Source organism: Manis pentadactyla, chromosome 11 (assembly GCF_030020395.1).
Source record: "Manis pentadactyla isolate mManPen7 chromosome 11, mManPen7.hap1, whole genome shotgun sequence".
Classification (NCBI taxonomy): domain Eukaryota; kingdom Metazoa; phylum Chordata; class Mammalia; order Pholidota; family Manidae; genus Manis; species Manis pentadactyla.
In genome coordinates this window covers 10895584-10913306 of record NC_080029.1, presented here as the reverse complement: position 1 = coordinate 10913306, position 17723 = coordinate 10895584, and the positions used below count along the sequence as shown (strand labels likewise).

General features: G+C 38.0%; 1 protein-coding gene across 6 annotated transcripts in view; it reads left to right on the top strand.

Annotated features, from left to right (window-relative positions):
• Positions 1-17723, top strand: part of UNC79 (unc-79 homolog, NALCN channel complex subunit) — a 249130-nt gene that overhangs the window by 106596 nt on the left and 124811 nt on the right. For all 6 annotated transcript variants that reach the window (XM_036882400.2, XM_036882399.2, XM_036882395.2 and 3 more), the window contains exons 8-12: positions 4535-4599; positions 8733-8821; positions 9438-9478; positions 11669-11697; positions 17137-17366. In XM_036882400.2, coding sequence (XP_036738295.2) covers positions 4535-4599; positions 8733-8821; positions 9438-9478; positions 11669-11697; positions 17137-17366 — 454 coding nt within the window. The remainder of the gene's footprint in view (positions 1-4534; positions 4600-8732; positions 8822-9437; positions 9479-11668; positions 11698-17136; positions 17367-17723) is intronic.

Genomic DNA, 17723 nt, shown 5'->3' with positions numbered 1-17723 from the left:
GTTTACTGTTAACTTGTTTGTCTTTATAGTCTAAGAATGTTTCTCACAGGCAGCATATATTTGGGTCATGCTTTTGGAAAAACAATTGTGTTTGACAACCACTGCCTTTTAGACCATTTACATTAAATATAATTATTGTTTAGGCCATTTATGTTTAATGTAATTATATATATAGTTGGGTTTAAATCTCTCATCTTGCACTTGTTTTGTATTTGTCCCATCTGTGTTCCTTTTCTTTTTAATATCTTACCTTCTTTGGGGTTAATTATTTTTAGTATTCCATTTTTTCTCTGTATCGAGTTGTTAGGTATATTGCTTTAAAGAAATTCTCTAGGGTTTACAATATGCACCTTTGACTTCACAGTCTACCTTCAAATAATATTATAGTAGTTTACATGTAATGTAAGAACACTGTGCTTTTTCATTTTCCCCCTCCCATTCTTTTTGTTCTTGTTATCAAGTATTTTACTACTATATATTATTAGTCACATAATACATGGACATTGCTTTTGTTTTAAACAGTAAGTCATCTTTTAGTAATGTGTTAACATGAGTAGAAAGTCTTTGGCAGTTATTCACTGTATTTACCATGCCCAGAACTCTTTATGCCTTTGTGCAGGTCTAGCTTCTATCTTGTATCATTTTCCTTCAGCCTGAAGACCTTCCTTTAACATTTCTTTAGTGTCTCTCAGATGGCAATGAATTCTCTTATCTTGTGTTTGTCTTCAAATAGTCTTTATTTAATATTCATTTTTGAAGGATATTTTCATTGGGTATAGAATTCTAGGTTGACAGTTTTTTTCTTTCAGCATATTAAAGATGTCCTTCCATTGTCTTCTGGCTTGCATTGTTTCTGACAAGAAATCAGCGATCATTCTTATCTTTGTTTCCCTGTAAGTAATGTGTCTTTTTTCCTGGCTGCTTTTAAGATTTCTCTTTATTATTGGCTTTCACCAATTTGATTATACTGAGTCTTGGTATGACTTTCTTTGCTTTTGTTTTTGCCTGAGATTCATTGAGCTTCTTGGATCTGTGGGTTTACAGTTTTCATTGAATTTGAAAAGTTTTGGCCATTGTTTCTCCAAATATCACCTCCTCCTTGGGCTTTTAACCACATGTTTATACTGCATGATATTTTCCCACAGCTCACTGAAGCTCTGTTTATTTTTCTTCCAGTACTTCAGTTTGAGTAGTTTGTTATGTAGTTGTTATGTCTTAACTTGCTGATCTTTTCTTCTGCTTTGTCTAATCTACAATTAAGCCCATTCAGTTAATTTTTCAATCTGATGTTATATTTTTAATTTGTAAAAATTCTGTTTGGTTAAATTACATCTTTCATTTCTATCCCCATTGTGTTCATGTTTTCCTTTAATATGTTTATAATAGCTGTCTTAAAGTCCTTGTTTGCTAAACTACCTTATTCCTATAATTTCTAGGCTTGATTTAATTGGCCAGTTTTTTGCCCGTGATTATGGGTAATATTTTCCTCCATTTTCAAATACCAAGTTATTTTTGACTGGATGCTGGACTTCATGAATATTACATTATGGAGTATCTGGATTTTGTACTCTTCCATTACAGTGTGTTGAGGTTTCTTTTGGTAGACAAATTACTGGTGGATCATCTTGACCCTTTCAAGGCTTGTTCTTGTGCTTTGTTAGGGTGAGCTTGTAGTGGCCTTTTCCCTCATGTTAGTTTATCCCTAGTACTAAGGTATAACCTCCTAGAGTCTTTATTGAAAGTCCCAGGTTTTCACTGTGTTCTCTCCACTGTGGCTGTTCAGGACTCAAATATCTCCCATCCCTGTATGAGATGTAGAAATTATTTAGCTTACAGATCTCCCATAGCTGTTCTCTGTGCAGTCTAATGGAGTTTTGCCATACACACATTCAGGTTGATATAAAGCCGAAGACCTAAAAACACTCCTACTCATATTTCTGGGGCTTTTTCTCTGCATAGCTCTTTGGTATCCTACATAGCAAATTTAAGCCACCTTGCCTCTCTAAACTCCAGTTTTTGTCTCCTCAGCTCAATGAAACCAACCTACTGTGCTTATCTTTCCCCCACTGGGGCCAAGGTCTGGAAATTTCTTCCAAGAAGAAACTAGGGATTGTAGGACTCATTTCATTGTTTCTCTTTTCTCAGGGGTTATTGAGAACCTATACTACCTATGCCCAATTTCTGAAAAACAGTTGTTTCATACATGTTTTCCAGTTTTCTAGTTGTTTATGGTGAGAGGGTAAGTCTGATACCAGTTACTCTCTCATAGTTGGAAGCAGAACTCTTGTCTGCCAGGTTTTATACTATATGCTTTGTTTTTATTTTCATTTTTTTGTTTGTATTTAATTTTCAAGTGAAAGGAAATCTATCATAACTATGTTTGCCATATGGTAAAATACATAGATTTTCCTTATATTGGAATTAATTATAGTGCTTTACCCAATTACAAGTACTCTATCCTCAGAGATTTGATTCAGTAGATTTAACATGGATTCCAGGCACCATATTTTGAAACCTTGATAAGTGATTTTTGATACACAACAAAATCTAAGAATCAGTTTTAGTGTGCTTAAATTTAGTATGACTTTGGCAAACTTAAATGAAGTATCTTACAACCTGTTGTTAACTCAATGACACTCTGTAAAAATGGAATTAAAAATTAGAGGAGTAGGACCTCTTTGATATCCCCACCATCCACATATAAAACATTAATTTCTAGCAGAGCAGGAGACTTTAGAGGCCTGATCAAGTGCTATTGCTATGGCATATTCTGATTTGTTTGTGTCTGTGCCAAGCATTTGATATAAATTTTGAATATTGCTTCTATTTGTATGTGTCAAGAACTTCTTAATATTTATAAGATGATCTACAAATATTCTCATAATATATGAATTCAGAGATGATAAGCAGATTTCATCTTCTGAGTCAGCTCTGTTTTGATTAGTGGTGACTGCCTGGATCTCAGGGCTGAGAAAGATTCAAAGGCCAGTTCTGGACTAAGCAGAAAGGCATGCTGTTATGGATTAGTGATGTCTGTCATGAGTTTGGGATTGGAGGAATAGGGCACATGTCTCATGTATTTGCAACTTTTGTATTGGTTAAAGGCAATCATCTTCTCTAAGTTTCTCTAATTACACAAGAAAACTTTTCTTACTGTCTATATTTATCCTGACTTTTCTACATATAGGAAACAAATCGTATAGCTCTGGAATGCCTATATTCAAATTATTCATTCATCCATTTCTTACTCATTTCCTCATTCTCTCTCTCTAGAATTATAATCAGTATGATAGTATATTTTTAGACTAGTGGTTTCTGGTCTGGACTTCTTGTCTTCTTTTTAAATAAATAGATCCATTGTATATTTTTAAAGGTCAGTGACTCTGTTGATCATATTTTCCTGAATCCCAAGTCAGACACATAATCTTATGTGTGGTCTAATAATATGAAGTTGAGACACTCCTAGATATAATTTTTTTACATGTTTTATAGGTCTGTATCATTAATAATAAATATTTTTGAATTAAAGTTGGATATGTAACTAAGAAAATCCTCTCATCTGCAAATTCTTGGCCTAATAATTAGGCCAATCATAGTCCTAAAGATTAGAATATAACAATTTAGCAGAATGTCCTATTTTCAAACATATCATCTATATATATATATATATATAGATAGATAGATAGATAGATAGATAGATAGATAGATAGATAGATAGATAGTTTGATGGAATATTGTTAAGTGCTCTGGGCTACAGAATCATCTGGTTGATGATAATTACTTACTGTGACTCTTGTTCAAATCTATCCCAGAGCACTTGGTTCTTGTCCTTATTCTGTGTATATACTGTGTTAAGGAGGTGGGTGTTTAGTTAGCAAACTAGCAGAGGTTACTCTATGGATCATGTGTGTAAGAGAGATGCATTTTATTTGGGCAAGAAACTCATCTTCCCAGGTTCCACATTTGATGGGGTTAGGGTGGGAAGTGGAATGGTGAAGGTTGTCTTATTCGTTTCAGTTATTATCAATTTGAAACCATTCCTGGTACCCCAAATCTAGGATGTTTAGCACTGTGTACTGTGTGAAAAGAGCAGTGGCCAGAACCAAGAGATTTTAGTTCTAGTCCAGCTTGTCATTTACTAATTCTGTGACCATAACAAGTAACTTAAAATTTTTAACTTTAACTTACTCATATATGAAATGAGGTTAATAATCTGCTTTAACTATCCCACAGAGTTTGGGAGGATCAAATGAAGCCATAGATGGAAAAGCCTTTGAGAACTTAGTAATGGTATCATTGTGAGATACTATTATGGTACTGTTTGTCCTTGTTTCTCCCCGTGGGAAAATGGATGGAGTTGACATCTTTGCTGTTTAAAAGTTTGTCACAAATTTAAGACAATGATTATTTTAGGTAGGTTTCTGATGGTGGTTCTTTTAAAGAAAAAAGAAAGCTAGTGAAGTATCTATTGTGTTTTTATGGGGACCCAGATAATGTGAATGAGAAAACTCACCAGCTGTGCTTTGCTTTCCAGCTTGGAATCCCATCCATTGCCAGCACACTGAATGCCACAACGCAATCAACAAGCCCGCTGTGAAGGTACTGTTTCATTAGACTTGTCACCTTAGTGTATTATCAGTAGTCAAACTATCAGGAGCAAACTATTGAATGAAATGGAGTACACTGCCTTCTCTGTGAAGCAGAGGTCTGTGCTCTGCAGGAATCTCAAGCACTTCCGTGCTGCATCTGACTGTTCTTTGGTGGATTGTTTCAAGACAAAGCAACAAAGAGTGGAACCTGCAGGTTTGGCAATGAGTTCGTAGCACTGAGCTAATTATCAGGGTAACCCTGGTGAAACACTTAGCTGGCTTCTATCTGAACTAATAAACTCAGGAAAATGTACTTTACCCCTGTTTTCATGTGTATGCTTCAAATTGTGAGTGTCTAGTATGTGGCTATGTGAATTCAAGAGTCATAGGACAAAACTAGATAACATTGTCTTAGCTAAGATCACAGATATGACTTAGCTGAAATGACTGGGAGGTAGTTGGATAGAAAACACATGGAAAATTATAGTAGAAGCGAGGGAACAGTGGTTTAGAGGTCAAGTCCCTTTCTGGAAGTCACACAGCCAGCACCAGGTGCCTTGACTCTCAGCCTTACTCTTTTTCTACTACATCAAACCGGTTCTGTCCTGTTCTAACTCTGAATCTGTGATGTTCAATATTAAGAAAAATAATCACACCTTTTAACAAAATTACTTGCAGTATATTTGTTGGGTACAACACTTGACTGGAGAGACTTGTGTCTGGATTTGCAAGGGTTCATTTTAATGTTATACAGAGGGGGAGTTAGGTCAAGTGATTAGCATTCGCAGTTGCTTTTTAGAACCTAGTGTTATGGGAGTTTGTCTCCTTGGTTCTATGGATAGGAAGCCTGTAAAGATTACCAAATAATAGAAAAATAATACTATCATTTTATGGAAACAGCAGAAGAGATAAAATAATATATAAGAAGCATAAATATAAATGGAACAAAAAGTGTGTTTCCCATCTATCAAAAGTGACAGAGGGGTGCCAGAACAGTATGTCATCCAGATGTATCTTACTAATGGGGCATCCTTGTATTAGTGTGCTTGATCTCCGCTTTTGATGAAGGCAAATGGAATGAATTTATGTTCAGAAAGAGCAGGTGAGAGTTACCAGCCAGTGGAAGCACAGTCCTCACCCATTCTGTTATAGGCACCCCTCCTCTGAACTCCCATAGATATTTGAGTTTCCTGGGTGTAAAGACACTTTGAGTCAAACACATGTGAGTTCATATGCTACCCATGGACTTCATCTTAAGTCTTCTGAGGTTGAGGCTTGCACGGTTTCCTTGCTTTGGGTTCTATTTCTGTCCCTTCCTCCCCTTCCTACATTACAGCCCCCCTCTTTTGGTTCACTCCCATCAGTGGGAAGGAGGTTCTTGCTGTTTAATTTTTCCAGTGATTTTTTTCCTTGAATTTTGTGTCAGACTGCATTCTCAGGAATCATCTGACTTCCTAATTACTGATGATTTCTGGCCTCTCCCTCACAGAAATGATCCTAAATTAGATTTTTTTTCCCTGTCTTTCAGTCAGACAGCCCAGTCCACCCCTCTGGCCTGGTCTTGATTTTCTTGCAGGCTGTTCCCTATAGTCAGTCCTTCAGGACCAGCCAAACCAGCCTACTGCTCTGTCATTTTTTCGTTAAAGTGAAGTTCACGTAACATTAATCATTTGAAAGTGAACAATTCAGTGGCATTTAGCATATTCTCAGTGTTGTGCAACCACCACCTCTATTTAGTTCCAAAACATTTTTATTAACCCCCCGATTTTACTTTCTGAACCCGATCTTTCCTACAGAGCTTCCTTTTGTATTTTTACTCTGCTTCCCAGAAAGGTAACATTCTTGTGAAAGCTTGCTGAGCTGGGGCTGTTTGCATGACACTAGCTCTGGTGCAGTGTTGAGTGCCCCCCAAACCCACATAGAAGAGACCATATGATGTGCAGGTCGAGGGTGTGCAATGTCCAGATATGTACAGAATAATGTTCAATGAAAAGGAAATTATGGAATTTTATGGTATGATAACAAGTCAGTTTAAAAACTACATATTGTATATATTTATATTCATACTCATAGTGAAAAACAACCAGTAATGCTCCTCAGAACGTTACCAGTGAATTCACTGAGATAGGGGCTTAATGAGTTACTTAGATTTTCTTCTGTCCTTTTCTCCATTTTCCTAAGCCTTTACATTGTATTTATAAATAGAAAATAACTATTGCTTTAATGCAGTACTCAGATATGAACATAATCATATGGGTGTAAACTGACCTCCTCAGAGGAGAACAGAATTGACCCTGCAAGCCACAAATCTGATGGGTCATGAATAATTCATTTCACACATCAGAGGTCAGCTAGCTCATCTCTAATAACTCTATGGTTCTGACATCCTGGGAATTTTCCTTTTGAGTGGGATGAAAAAATATCTTTACCTGGCAGAGGTTTCAATGACTCATCAGAAATGAGAGCAAAGTAACTATCCTGAAGAGTTCTAGATGGGGTGCATGGGAAAGACGCAGGGAAAACGGATTTATCTTCACAAAAAGCTGGTTACTCCATGATACTGAGCTGTACCACTAGGCAGCAATGATTTGCCAAATAGAAAAGTTTTATCTATTTTTCTTGCAATATGTTGTGAAAAAGTACTTCTTAGGCAAGAGCCAAGAGTTGTGATAGGATTTAAAATGAAAATATGTTGGAATTTATTGTGCCTTATATTACACTCTGCTTTTGATTTTCTTGACTCTATTTGAAAATCACTGTATGAATTACTTCGGAGCTCAGATAATTATTTAATACAGGAATCGTCAAACTATGGCCCATAGCCAAATATGGCCTGCTGCTTGTTTTTACAAATAAAGTTTTATTGGAACACAGCTGTGTCACTTGGTTATGTATTGTGTATGGCTGCATTCATACTACAACAGCAGAAATGAGTCAGAACATATGGCCCACAAAGCCTAAAATATTTATTCTCTGGCCATTTACAGAAATTTTGCCAATCCCTGGTTTAACACACCAAAAAGCAGTTAATCATTGCATGAAAGGAAGTATGAAACTTATTTAAGGAAAATTTTCGCACTGGGCCTTTAGCATCAGGGAATGTGTAATTTACAGATTTTGATCGTATAATAACTTAGATTTAGGAATTCTAACTCTTGTTTCCCTAGTCATTGAAATTCCTCAGGATTTTAACTTTAAATGACAGGCTGTTTGAGTTATAAGTTCCATTCATTTTCCCCTTCAAATCAGTAAAAACAACTAAAGAAAAGGCAGAGTTAAGTTCCAGAAGAATTTGTATATTAGGCATATTAACTGCATAATCAGCTATAGCATGCATTGGTTATTTCTTCAAGGGCAGCAATAAAATTCAAAATGACTCTGGTAAGTCATAGAAATTTAAAATGATGCAAAATTCAGCTAGTCATCTGAATGTTTTATCATTTGTTTTAAAACATCCAGACTTTGAAATATCCAGGTGATCAACTATAAAATTAACATTTTTCATCTCTGTGCTTATTAATGCTAATGGAAACTCAGCCATAAATAATCCAAAATTGAACAGGGCACGGCAGGGTTAAACCAACTTCAGGTCATTGTATGAAAAGAAAGATACCTGAAAATAAAATGTTGGATAATTGATGCAGAACTTAGATTCCAGAGTAAGAGAAGTGAATTAGTCAATGTTAGGTTCAATGCCAAATTTTCTGAGTGAGGTATATCTTAAGCAAAATTCTCTACTACCAGCATTTTGGTAACAGTTATGACTTTTTAGTCTTAGTAATATATTTTCCTTTCCTAAAGATAGAGAACTGTGTTTAGAGATGGAATTAACATACAAATAATATAGAGGTAATTTGAGGAGCCATTGAACAAGATGATTTTTTATCTTTGTAGAAGAAAGGTGGATTTCCCGATCCTATTTGTTACTTGAATTGCAAATAACAGGGGAAATGAAAAACCACAGAAGCCATATTTAAATATCCAGTGTGGACTCATCAGCCAGTGCAGGAAAAATAATAATAGGTTGAATGGGTTTTACTAAAAATATTTATTCCTCTGTGCTTTTGAAAATCTGTATTATTGAAACATTTGTGCTCATGATATGGGGCAGGAGTGTTCATTCCGTCTTTTCATGTGTTTCAGATGTGTATAGACCCTTCCCTGTCAGTAGCTTTGGGTGATAAACCACCCCCATTGTATCTCTGTGAAGAATGCAGCCAGCGGATTGCAGGGTAAGTATAATGGTCCTCAAAGAAAAGGAAATAGGGCAATAATGAGAAGCTAAGAGCAATCACTTGGGCTTAAATTGGTTTTTACCCACATTTCCCACTAGTCTCTGCTTTTTAAAGGTTAGTCTATTGGATATTTACTATATAGTACATTTTCATTTGAAAGATTTCAGCTTTGAAAAATATTTCTCTCCATGTGACAAGAGAAAGCAATTCCACTTAATAAAGCAGCTCCAATTTTCAAGTGACCCGGTGAAAAAGGCCACAGAGAAAAATTAAGAAAACTGTGGTTTTCGAACATGACATACAACTCATAGGGGTACTCTTTGCTTCTTAGTTTCACAGAATCACACTCAGCTTTGTGCAAGTCATGTTGTATTTTGGTTGGCTTAATTAGCATCTGGAAAGTATCATTTAAAGATAACTGGATATGATGAAATGTGTATATTATAATTTAGCTGGAATGCATTAGGCATTTTAAATGTTTATTACGATAGTGCTCTTTATTGCATTTCCTTTCTATTAAAACCCTTTTAGCAATAGCATGCGTTTTATAAACATACATGGGGAAGGTAACATTGCAAAGAAGCTAAAAAATGAATTTCGTTTTTCTTTATAGGGACCACAGTGAATGGTTGATTGATGTACTTCTGCCACAAGGTATGGTTTCCTTCAGGAAGGATGAATGACCAGTCACGGCTGATGGCATGGTTCATCTGCCTCCTTTTGTATGGTCTTATTTTACAAAGACAGTAACCAAAGTATTGTATTCTGTGAATACTTATTGATATAAAGCATTATATCAATGTCTTGCTTATAATGTGCCCACACATTTAATAATGAGGTAAGAGGTATCATCTCTGCCAACATTAAGGGTAGATGTTGGAATTAGGATTCTGTGTGACTAAAACCCTGGTGAATTATGTCTTAAAGGATTTTCTGTATAGATAACAGGTGTTGCCAGTGATATGTGTGCTGTGCCAGGTCAGAAAGGGGACAAGGAACATCAGTGGGGAGAGCATAGAATAATGGGTCTTTCTTCTGACACTGTTGCTAGCTTTGTGTTTTTAGGGAAAATCATTGACTGGCTCTGTGACTCAGTCTCCCCATTCATAATGTGGAGATAAAGCATATCTGATCTATCTGAACGAAGAGAGGATATTGTAATGCTTGTAGTTTGTTAGAGTTCTGAAAGCTATGCCCCATTAAGTTGGCAGGTCCCAGCCAGAGCATTCCTCTGCAGGTGGGGAAGCAAGTCTCCCAGCCACCTCACTGGAGGCTGAAATGACCAGGAAAGGCTGAAGGGTGGAAACGTTGGAGGCATACTGAGTGCAGATCAGGTCTCCAGGGGGAACATGACATGTGACTTCAGAGGTAGATGATAAAGAATTTATATAAAAGGACTTATATAAAAAGAGATGTAAAAACCCTCTATTATCTAAATTCTGTGAACGTTTCTTTTTAAAGTTAAGGCTTTTGCTTGATGATAATTACACTATTTCTTTGTAGCCTAAGTTTTAATATTAGGTCATCTCAAGCTTAAGAAATATATTAATTTAGTGAACGCTCTGTCTATAAAATGGACCAATAATGTCAACCTCTGTAGCTTTCAAAGAGACATTTTGAACATTTATGTAAGAATAGCTGTGAAAAGGTTTGGGCTTGTGTGGATAAAAGTAACATTTTCCCCCCTTAAATCAAGCTACCTTGTTAGTGAATTTCCAGGGCTATGAGGTAAAATGCAGAATCGGGCTCTAAGCTGCATTTTAAATATCAGATATGTTGCTGAATCCTGGCCATCATCTCGAGATGATATTCATCTTGGGAAAAAAATTGATAGTAACTTTTCATTGTTTATCTAGAGATGTGACGCTAACCTCAGGTTCAGATAAAACTCTTAAGATAGTGAACTGGTAAATAACCATTAAGACACAGCCAGTTTTTAAAATGAGTTGTAAATTTCATTGATTTAGTATCCACTAATTAATAATTTCCAGGCAGAGTTTGGGAGCCATTTACCTTTGGTCCTTTTAATAAATTGTAATGTAGACTATATTAGAAGTAATGGCTTATTAGTTCGTGTTTTGAGCACATACTATTCCAGGGGGAATGTTAATATATTCTTGGAAAAATTATTTCCTAGTACTCTCAAGCGCCAATTTTCATGGAAATAATTGGCATGCTTACTAGAAAGAGCTTGTTTTCCATGTGTTAAAGTCAGTCCTGAGGTAGAAAGTAGTTTGACAGCCTCACTCCAACTGGCCAATCCTGGGTTTAAAAATTGCTTTCTTTTAAATAAGCATGCAGCTGATTTTGCACTGGTCAAGAACTGATATAAATAGATAGTTCAAGTCTAGGTGATCCGAGTCAGTAAGTTTTTTCCACAGTTCTGATATAGTAAATCATCATCATGCTGAAGCTCTAAATACATCACATCAACTCAGTGTCATAGTATAAGGGAAGAGCGGTAAACAGGAATCCAGGGACATTAGCTCTAGATGTGCCTGTACCATTTATAGCCTGGTGATCCTGAAGAAGTCATACAACCCTCAATTTTGTTCTCCGTCAATGAGGAGGTGAGATTAAAGTTATTTGGCTTTACATGATCTGAATTCTAAGTTATGACTGAGAAAGTTGAATTACTTGTAAGAATAGGTGGAGTATTTGCAGCATGCAGGGGTTTTTAACTGCTTAAACGTAAGTTAGATGGCAGTTTATGAGACAAGCAAGAATCTGGTTTGCCTAAGTCTAGAGGGTTCTTATTAAGCTTGTTTTTACTCCCCTTCATGGCTGCCCTTATTTAAAATGGGCTTGTTCTTTGTTGATATTTTGTATACCTTCCCCTTACAGCTGAAATATCTGCTATATGTCAGAAGAAGGTAAGAACAAACCATCTGTGTGGTGGGGCATGATTTGCTGTGTTTGTATGTAAATTCATTCATTGACATCTGCCTCATTTCTGCACCATGGTTTCCCAGTATGTACATGTCAGTGTATTTGTGAAGAGGGAAAAGAAATAATTTAGCATGCAAGATCGCTATGTCTGAATGGTCTCTATTTCCACTTCTGCTTTTGCTTACCCATATTATGCAATATTTTTTTGATAAGTAATTGGGAATAAAAGCATATATGTAATTCTGGGATATAAATCTATTTTAAAAAAAGGTTTGAATGGCAGTGCAACACATGAAACTTAACTTTGGTAATAGATGTATCTTGAAACCAAAAATGTTTGTTGTTTAGAGTGTAAATGACAGACTATACAGTCTGTCAAAAACATATCTAGACTGACTTTAAATGGAAAATATTCATTTATATATAAGTTAAGTGACATCTTTACTTAAAGATTCCACCTCCAAATTTCCTTTAGCCACTTTTCATGACAGTTTCCCTAAGCCGTTAGCATTTTCTTTCCTTGTTGTAATTGTTGAAAAGTATAGGAGAAGGCAGTATGGTACCATACAAAGAACTTCGGACTAGTTGGTTGAGATCACTTGGGTTCTAGCCAGCTCTATCCCTGCCTATCTATAAGACCATGTACAAGTTATTTAAACTTTTTAGGAGTTGGTCATGGGTGGGTATACCTTTAGAGAGCTGTTTCTGTTATCTATTGCCACACAGTAAACCATCCTAAAATGTAGTGCCTTATAACAAGTTTATTTGGCCCCAATTCTGTGGATTGGCAATAGGGCCTGTGCTCAACCAGGTAGTTCTTTTGATAAATTCCTCTAGGCTCACTCATGTATTTGAAGTCAGTTGGTGGTAGGCTGGGGACTGGCAGTCCCAGACAGCCTCAGTCCCCTGTCTGGGGCCTCATCTGGGATGGCTGGAATGTTTGGGATGACTGGAGTGTCAGGCCCCCCCTCTTCTCATTAGGCTAGGGTGGATTTATCCCCATAGCAGCAGTGTCCTGGGAGAATGAGAGAGGATGCTGCAAGGCCTTTGAGGCTGAGGCTCAGGAATGTCACAGCACTGCCTTCTGCTGCCTTCCATTGGTCAGAGCAAGTCCCAGGGCCAGCCCACATTCAAGGAATGGGGAAATAGACTGTTCCTCTTTATAGAAATTGTGCCAAGAATTTTGTGCTCATATTTATCACCATCCACCCTCTGGACATAATTACTTATATTCCATCCATATACAAAATATTCTCATCACATTACAAGATTTCCAAAAGTCTTAAATTCCATTATCTTGTGGTCTGCATCTGGTCTGGTTACTGATGAACTCCTTAGGTGCAAATTCTCTTGATCCAGATACCTGTGAACTGAAACGGCAAGTTATCTTGCCCCTACCCACCCAACACAAAATGATGAGATAGAACAGGGAAACAGCAATAGACCTCTGTTCGAAAAGAGAAAGAGGGAGCTGAGAGCCATCATTGGTCTGTGGCACATCCAGGCTTGAACATGTCAACAGTTCCTCTTTCTCCAGAGACAGTGAATGTGCCTTAATTAGGATCTGGTTTTGCTTCCTGGGAGCAGGTACCTAATCCATCGTTGTTCTTCTGGGCTCTCTGCTCTACTGTCTGAGACATCTTCCCTTTCAATAAGAAGTGGCCAATCTTGCAGCTGAGGAACTCTCTCAGTCTTCTTCCTGAATGTAGAATTTGGGGCCTTGTGGACCTCTTTGCATGTTGAACTATATCCACTCCCTTTAGTCGAAGCTTGTAGTGCTTTTGCTAGTGTGACTTTCTTTAATACGTGCATTTTCAGTGACTCTCATTGTGGTTTCAGTGCCCCCAAAGCCACATCTATAATTCTTTTTGGGACAGTCCTTTTTTATACTTTCAGCAGTTCAGTTTGCTCTTAAAATAATTAGAAGCCCTGTTCTAGCTGAGAGGCGCAACTAGGCCTTACCTTATATGTCTGTGTACTTTTAACAAAGGATCATACAGTCATTCAACATGCTTTTGATTTGATCTTTATCCTAAGGCTGTTTCTTTGAGAATCTTTTACAGGCTGGAGAGAATAGGGTGAGAAACAATCTTACTTTCTAAACCAGTGTGCCCTGGCTTTGTGGTATACCTGACATGCCTAATACCCAGAGAAGATAATTTTTAACATTCTCTTCCTTTATAGACCTTAATTTATTTCAGTTCTGTCATTTTCTGAGACACCTTGGAGTTATTTATTTATGTTTTAAAATTCAAATCAGTGAAGCAGAGGGGCTGGAGTGAGCATTGGAAACCATGTCCCGTGGAATCTGAATCGGAGGGAAATCTCTGAGTGTACTTTTGAAATGAATATGTATAGCTGGGTCAACAAGGGTTGAGGACTGGCTGTGACTTGGAAATGTATTATTAAAAGTTAGTAGGATCCACAGTAATTGCTTAGAACTTGGCCCACCAAAGGTTATTTTTGGGCAAAGTATATTATTGTTGATAGTATTTAGAATTGGTAACACATGGTAGCAGGTAGACTTTTAGTTGATATTCCAGATTAGTTTATGGTATATCCAGATACTGTATCACTGAAATGTAGCCCATAAAACAACCATCTAATTATGTTCACAGATTATGTGAGTCAGGGATTTGAATAGGGCACCGTTCACAGCCCTGTCCCTGCTTGGTGGTGTTTGGGGCCTCACCTGGAAAGACTTGAATAGTTGAATAGATCTAGAGGCTCCTAGATCATCTGGGCTCTGGGATGGGGGACTTGGAGGCCGGGCTTAACCAGCACTGTTCACTAGAGACCGACTCACACACCGCCTCTCCATGTGACTTGGCTGTGGTAGAATTTTGAGTATCAGATGAGGAAGGTTCTGAAAGGAGAACATTCTAAGGCAGCCAGGTGGAAGCTGATGTCTTTTTAAAAAAATTTATTTTGGTATCATTAATATACAATCACATGAGCAACATTGTGGTTACTAGATTCCCCCTATTATCAAGTCCCCCCCACATACCCCATTACAGTCACTGTCCATCAGCCTAGTAAGATGCTGTAGAGTCACTGCTTGTCTTCTCTGTGCTCTACTGCCTTCCCCGTGAGGAAGCTGATGTCATTTTATGACCTGGCCTCAGGAATCATAGAAGTGTCACTTCTGCCATACTCTCTTGGTTGAAGCAGCCACAGCCTATCTGGATTCAAGGCAAATGGAAGTGTACCTGAGGAACCAGACCCCAAGAGCCTCAGCCGCAGCCGGACTTACTATAGATGAGAAGACCTTGGACCTCCAGCCAGGAATTTGCATATGGGAAGAATGTAAATAATTTATGACCAGAAAATAGGGTGGGAAATTGTAGGTCTTAAACTTCAGGACTTCACTGTAGCTGGTGACTACCCACTAATCCCATATCACAGCCCATGGTTTTATGACAGTGGGAATCCCAGAGGAACAAGACTAATTATAACCAAAAAGAAGAAATATGTGCTTGGAAAATTCTCCAGTATTTACCACACTGCTAGTGGTCTGGTGTTGGTTTGGTGGGGGAGCGGGAGAAGCCCCAAACCCATAAAGATTCATGTGTTTCTAGAATGTAATTCAGTATGTAAAAAGAGGGAAAAGGCACAAAGCAGGAAAAATACCCCACTTGGAGAAGTCAGGGCTTTCTTGGATGCTGAAGAAGACATGAGGTTCAGATGCTGAAGAAACACTGTTGTTTAGCAAATCATTTTTAAAAACTTATAAAAAGAAAAAAAAGGTTAGAGAAGTTTTCAACTTGCTTTTATGATTTCTTGGCCTGAGTCCTGTTCAGAAAATGAGATTTTCCAGCACTAGTCTCCAAAGCATTGTGCTAAAATCAAAATGGAACAGAAAGCCTCATTTTGAAATGTCTGTTCTGATAGGCAGTTCAGTACATCGCCAGGGTTTTGGTGCAGAGTTTTGTGCTTGCCTTCTTCTTTCTTCTGCCTTCTCAAGACATCCGTCTGGGAGGGTTCTTGAATCTTCACCAAGCTCTGAGTTCATAACAGTTTATGGTATTGGATCCCCAGAGATGTTCACGTATTTATAAGCTCTATCGAAAGGTGAAAGGTGATCTGGACACAAGCTGGAGAGAAACAGTTTCACTTCCCCAGTCGGCGTGCCCTGGCTTTGGTGGTGTACCTGATGCACCCGACACCCAGAGCAGGTTATTTTTTATAGGACAGTTATTTTTAGGAATGAACCTCATCACATCAGCACATTTTTACTTCTCTTTTAATAAACACTACATTTTATGTGAAAGTTAATTTGGAGATAGCCTTAGGATAAAAATCAAATCAGAAGTATGCTGAATGACCGTATGATCCTTTGCTAAAAGCTCAGAGACATACAAAGAAGGGTCCAGTGAGCCTCTCAGCTAGAACAGGGCTTCTAATAATGGTAAGGGCAGACCGAACTACTCAGACTATAAAAAGGACTGTTGCCAGAAGAATTACAAATGTGGCTTTGCGGACACTGAAACCCCAAATAAGAGTGTGTGGTGGTGGCACCTCTAACAGGCTTGGGGCACATTTTTTTTTGCGGAGGTCAGGGAGCTTCCTGTCAGCTCCTCAAACTGCTTCATGTGGCGGCTGCCTCACCCCTCTGCTTCTTGTCAAGAGCAGCTCTGACAATAGCCTCCCTGAACTTTGTAATCTCTACCCTGCACCACTTTTCTCATTTCCATCACTTCATCTGTTGATGCCTTTCCTGTAGGTGATGGCAGCGCCTGATTCTATGAATGGTTCCTGCTGTGTTTGATTTGCCCCCATGGTGTCAGTTGACATATTCTTCAGCTCCTGATAAGAAAGAGGGCTGGTTGAGGGGGACAGGGCCACTTTTGGACCCCACAGCTCCCTGCCTGTCTGTGAATGCAGCAAGGACAGATGAGGTGTGATGGAAATCTGTCCCTTTAGTGATGGATAAAATCTAGTAACCACAGTGTTGCTCGTGTAATTGTATATTAATGATACCAAAAAAAATTATCATTTTGAAAGGTTATTCTGGGGGTTAAAGTTATTCCTTTCTTATTCTGATGCACTGTGATGCACTCTCTCTGAACCATGACTTTAATTCTTTTCTTCCTATTTCTGCTGAACACTCTTGAAACATGAACTCTAACTGTTACAGAAAGTTCCCCCATCCCTCATGTTTGAGGTAACTTTACAACACAGTTCTATGCATACTTAGAACATTTCTATCTCTCACACTAATAGAAACTACTTCTCACCTTTATTTTTAACTAAGACTGAAATCTAGTTAGTTAGAGATGACCTGCATTTTGGAAACTAGTGACACTTCAGAAATATTCTCCCACTTCTGATGGCCCCTTAAGTTTCCATTTGTTTCAATTCTTAGCCTCAGTGATTTACCTCAGTGATTAATTTTAATTGATTTCCCTTTTTTTTGTCCCTAGAACTGCAGTTCCCATGTTAGAAGAGCAGTTGTCACCTGCTTTTCAGCAGGGTGCTGTGGTCGTCACGGAAACAGGCCTGTGCGGTACTGCAAAAGATGCCACTCAAATCATCACAGTAATGAAGTGGGGGCTGCCTCAGAGACCCACCTCTATCAGACCTCCCCTCCACCCATCAACACTCGGGAGTGTGGTGCAGAGGAGCTTGTGTGTGCTGTGGAGGCTGTGATTAGGTAACATGCCATTTATTAGCACCTTACCCTGAAAACATAGCCTTCACTTTGAGCTCCCCTGCTCTCATTGAGATGTGTAAGTTTAATTCAACTTCAGATCCCTTACCAGCTCACCCTCTATAATGTCGCAGTGATGTTTTAATTTATTCATTCAACAAATATTTTTAGGGATGCCAGTTATATGCCAGGCATGTATTAGGCACTTGGGAGATAGAAGAGAATACAATGTAATCTCTGTCTTCAGGTCATCCATGTGGGGGTCTGTAAAAACAAAATCACATAATTGCAAACCAGGACGGTGAGCATAACGATAGTATGGAGCAAGGGGGCTTAGGGAATGCAGACCGTAACTGGAAG